This window comes from Mesitornis unicolor, unplaced genomic scaffold (assembly GCF_000695765.1).
Source record: "Mesitornis unicolor isolate BGI_N332 unplaced genomic scaffold, ASM69576v1 scaffold49978, whole genome shotgun sequence".
Taxonomy (NCBI): Eukaryota; Metazoa; Chordata; class Aves; order Mesitornithiformes; family Mesitornithidae; genus Mesitornis; species Mesitornis unicolor.
This window is the reverse complement of record NW_010203448.1, coordinates 1-4,441: the sequence shown is the minus strand read 5'-3', so window position 1 is coordinate 4,441 and position 4,441 is coordinate 1. Positions and strand designations below refer to the sequence as shown.

The window sequence follows — 4,441 nt, the reverse complement described above, 5'->3', positions numbered from 1 at the left end:
ATTATATTATATATAAAAATATATATATTATATATTTGGGCGATCAACCAGTTGCCTTTTGCCAGATACATGAGTAACAGCAGAGTTTGCAGTTACTTATTTCTGCTCTGAACTGGTAACCAACACCTCAGTTTAATTAGCACAGCACAATTTATACTTTTTTTTTTGCTTTACTTTTAGAGAAGAAACAAACAAGAACTTACAGCACTATTATTCCCAATGCACGTAGCTTTCCACCCTCCATAATTTCCACTAGGATCACTTTGATACAGCTGAAATCCATAATGCTTGTCCCAGCCGATATACAGCAGTGAGACACCAAAAGGACGTTTTCCTGTTGAAAAGAGGGCTATTAGCAATCTAATTTTAGCAACAAGACAGTGAGTGACGGTTATTTTCTTTTATTTGCTTTTACAGCTCTATTCCTGTGAAGTAGGATTTAAGAGACTGTTCTGCACTTCTGTCGTTCAAGATAAGCACACCAGCTTTCTTTTTAAGTCATGGAGTGGGGAGCAGCAGAGGTTTATTTCATTTAACCCTAAGAGCAGCTCATTTCTGTCTTCACAAACTGTAATTTAGCTGTAATATTCTAATATATGTAAAACTGCAGACTCATCCCTTCATGTACTAAGGAACAGTACTTCAATACTTTCTACATGTTAACTCGATCCACAGAAATACTATTTTTTGAAGTGCTACAATATTGATAGCCCTACATATGATCTGATTTGTGATGCATTGTGCTGCTATGGTGGATGGACCCAAAACGTTGAAAGGTCACATATCACACAATTCTCTGCTAGTCATTTGAAAACAGTCGCTAAACCCAAGAGCACTCCAAGCATTCTATGTAGGGGGCCCAAATCTCAGCCATCAATTTGTCAATCACTAACAAGTAGCAAAACAGTAACCATGACTACTCATTCCCCTCTTAAATTTGGCTGTTGTTTTACCCAGTATATCCTGTTCCAGAAGGATTTGGTAGAACTGTCCAGAGACTCAAATGCTTCAAATTATGTATCAGAATAATTCTTTAGACATTTAAAAGCACAATGGTTCATCACACTTCATTACCTCCAAATTGTGTGTAAGCCTGCTTGATATCACACAGTGCCGTTACCAGTTGTTCACAAGGAATTGGCTCTTGATATTGTAACAAATACCTAATATGAAAGGAAAAAAAAAGTTTTCAGAACGTGTTTTGCTGACAGTATCCTGTACCACATTTAACAAGAAACAAGCTCCTAAGTTAGAGCCTCTTTGATCTAGCTGTGGTATTTCAAACAATCTACTTCTGCTCTACTAAATGCACATTCACTGTGATTTAATACATAAACAGAACTGAACCTGACAGCAGAGGCAAGTAAAACCAGATTAACTATCAGCAGACCTACCTCTGTGCAATCAGTCTGAGTTCATTTGTTAGAACATTGGCATCTGAAGTTATTCCTGCAACGCTGCAAGCCATATCCCTGCAATGCAAGCACACAAATTAACTGAATTCCTATCAATCTCCAATAAATAGTCACGTCTTCATGTAACGGTTCAAGCAGAACACCTACTGTTGTGCTTTTCTGCCATATAAAACAGGTTCATCGGCTCCTACCTTTAGGGTACATCAGAAATATTATGTAGCCATTTTGTAAGAACAGAGGTGAAAAGCAAAAAGTAAGCGAGTCAGTAGGCGAGTTACACGTACAGTGCTGTGAAGAGGATTATGCCAAAGATGCTGAAGTCCCCAGTGTCTTCACAAAGCCCATTAGCTATACACAAGCGCTATCGAGGCCGCTTGACACAGCACACCACAAGACCAAAAGGAGCCAGTCAGGCAACAGCCTTCAGTGGCAGTCGCTGGCTGACATGTTGCATCTGTGTAACCAAAAACTGGTGATCTTGGTCTGATCATAAGAAAAATAAGTGCTTTGTGTCCCTGACTATTTCACTCGCTCTTAATTTAAGATCTCTTTTGCCCAATCTGACATTGCTACAAACCTTTCAGCTCACAGAAAGGATTCAAGAAAAATAATCCATCTTATTTATTCCAAGTGAATTAAAGAATTTTTCAGAAAGTGGAAGGACTGGCCTGGGCAACACCTGCAATGCGCCGTTACACAGCTCCTTGAAAATCCAGTGCTTCCTACAGTTCTGCCTGCTTTCAAGACCAGCACAGAATGGGAGGCTGACAGGATGAAGAGCTGTTTGTGTTTCATGTGCACCTTCTGGCAAGGATGAAGCTCTACGTCCCTTATAGGCAAGGAAGCACAATCCATAATGCCCTTTGCTCCAACATCACAAATTTAACTTTGAGAGCACTAAAGAGTGTCCTAAACGGGAGGTATCTTCTCTGCTACAGCTCTGGCAAAGAAGCCTAAAGCATGCTTTGCCCAATTATCTTCTTGTCTTTGAATCACAAAAAACCCCAAAGACTTAAGAGAGGACACCGAGCTGATTTTTGTGTGTATTCTTTATTCTGCTCCCCCCCCCCAGTCGTATTTTGTAAAACTGAGAATTCCCTTATTTTCTTAAGTGCTACAGTAACATTACCTTGTACCAAAAGACAGGCTATTCCACCTAGAAAATTCTCTTAAAACATAAAAAAGTAACATTTCTACTTTAGAAGAACTACTGAAGCAAACAATGACAGAACAGTCATCTAAAACACTGAACAAAAAGAATACTAATGCTTTGAATAAAATAAAACCAGGTTCAGTGCTAAAATGTCTGAATAAAGGCAACATTCTGTTACTGATAACATCACTGGACATCTGACCATCATTTCAACTTACTCATTAAGTTTGTATATTTTCTCTGAGAAAAACACTTCATCCAGAAGCTTGTGAATGTTGCGTCTCTCTGCTGCTAGCAAAACACCATCATTTGCCAGAATTCCCAAGCAAGTACCTGCATGTCCAATTGCTTCCATTGCATACTCAACCTGGTACAAGCGACCTAGGAAAGGATTGAAATTATTAATATCAAAAAAGTAACACTGAACAAGACCAAATACACAAGGTGACTTAAATCTGCAAGAATCTGACAGATGCTCGTAGTAAAACCTAGTCTGACTTCTTCAGTCTGTTACCAGTTGATAGTAAATTAACTGGTTGAAAAAGAGGGGGAGTCACAGAATGAAAATCCACACATCTGATACAGGGCATCGCCAATGTGGAAAGAAATAATGTTTTGCCTTGTTTTATGTTGTTTTACAAAAAAAATAAATCTACAGAACTCTCTGCTGCAGAAGTATGAACCAAAATAGATTTTCAATAATAAAAATAAATTATACCAGACTTTGAGTTCATCCTATTTAAGAAATAGGAAAGCATGGATTGTACAAACTTGTTTCAGCGTGGGTAAGAATAACAAGCAGAGGAGTGACTGCACCAGCTGGATATTATGCATCCTCAGGTGGAAGGGAGGAACAGCAACAAAATCCATCCATACTCAAACAAAAGATGAATGCTGAAAATTTTCTCAAATTATATAAAAAAATACTGCAGGTGGTATTGTCCACTAATGGGTACCAGTCTCATTATTGCTTGAAACAGAATTAATTTAGATGTTCCCACTTTGGACCCTTGGTGTTCTTACAGAATTGGGCGCTACATCTTAGCAGGTAAATATGATTTCTGAAACTCATATATGGATGGAAACACACCACAACCAACCAACCCTTGTACAACTAGTTTGTTATTTTGAAAAGCTGGATAGAACAGACTCTACTTGAAAGTGTGAGGTTAAAAAATACCTTCTGGAGAAAATATGGTAGTTCTGGAGTCGTATCTTCGAGACTGGAAAAAGCAACAGCTCATTAAACATCACTGTTCTCTTGTCAGACAGCAACGCTCTAAAATTAGCAGTACCCCGAGCTGCGCAGTACAACTAGTTTGTTATTTTGAAAAGCTGGATAGAACAGACTCTACTTGAAAGTGTGAGGTTAAAAAATACCTTCTGGAGAAAATATGGTAGTTCTGGAGTCGTATCTTCGAGACTGGAAAAAGCAACAGCTCATTAAACATCACTGTTCTCTTGTCAGACAGCAACGCTCTAAAATTAGCAGTACCCCGAGCTGCGCATAAAGCCCCAGCCACTGAGGGACCTCACTGTGGTGCCACCCAGTCCCCCAGCAGTGCGGTCCCTCCGTCCCCTCACCCCGCTGCAGCCCACCCGCCCGCGGGCGCTGACTCGACAAAGCTCCAGGGAAGGCGGGTCCGGCCCGCAACTGCTACTCACCATGGTGCCGAGGAGGCGCTGGCAGCAGAAAGGAAGCGGGCCTGCAAGACACCAGAGCACGCGTTAACCGGCACTGAGCATCCGCCACGCCCCGCGCACACGGACCCCAGCCCAAGACCCAGAGGGCGTCGCGTCTGCGCCAGGCCCAGAGCCCCTCCGCCTCTGCGGCCGCACTGCAGAGTCATCCTGACCGCAACGAAAGGCGAGG

The 4,441-nt window shown here is 41.2% G+C and overlaps 1 protein-coding gene across 1 annotated transcript; it reads right to left on the bottom strand.

Annotated features, from left to right (window-relative positions):
• Nucleotides 1-203: 203 nt before the first annotated feature.
• Nucleotides 204-4,268, bottom strand: PSMA4 (proteasome (prosome, macropain) subunit, alpha type, 4; the record flags this gene model as incomplete). Its single annotated transcript, XM_010190707.1, has 6 exons — nt 4,234-4,268; nt 3,949-3,991; nt 2,787-2,949; nt 1,395-1,472; nt 1,075-1,163; nt 204-334 (listed from the first exon to the last, which is right to left on the bottom strand). Coding segments are annotated over exons 1-6 (507 nt in total), but the record flags the coding sequence as incomplete, so codon positions are not given.
• Between the last annotated feature and the right edge of the window lie 173 nt (nt 4,269-4,441).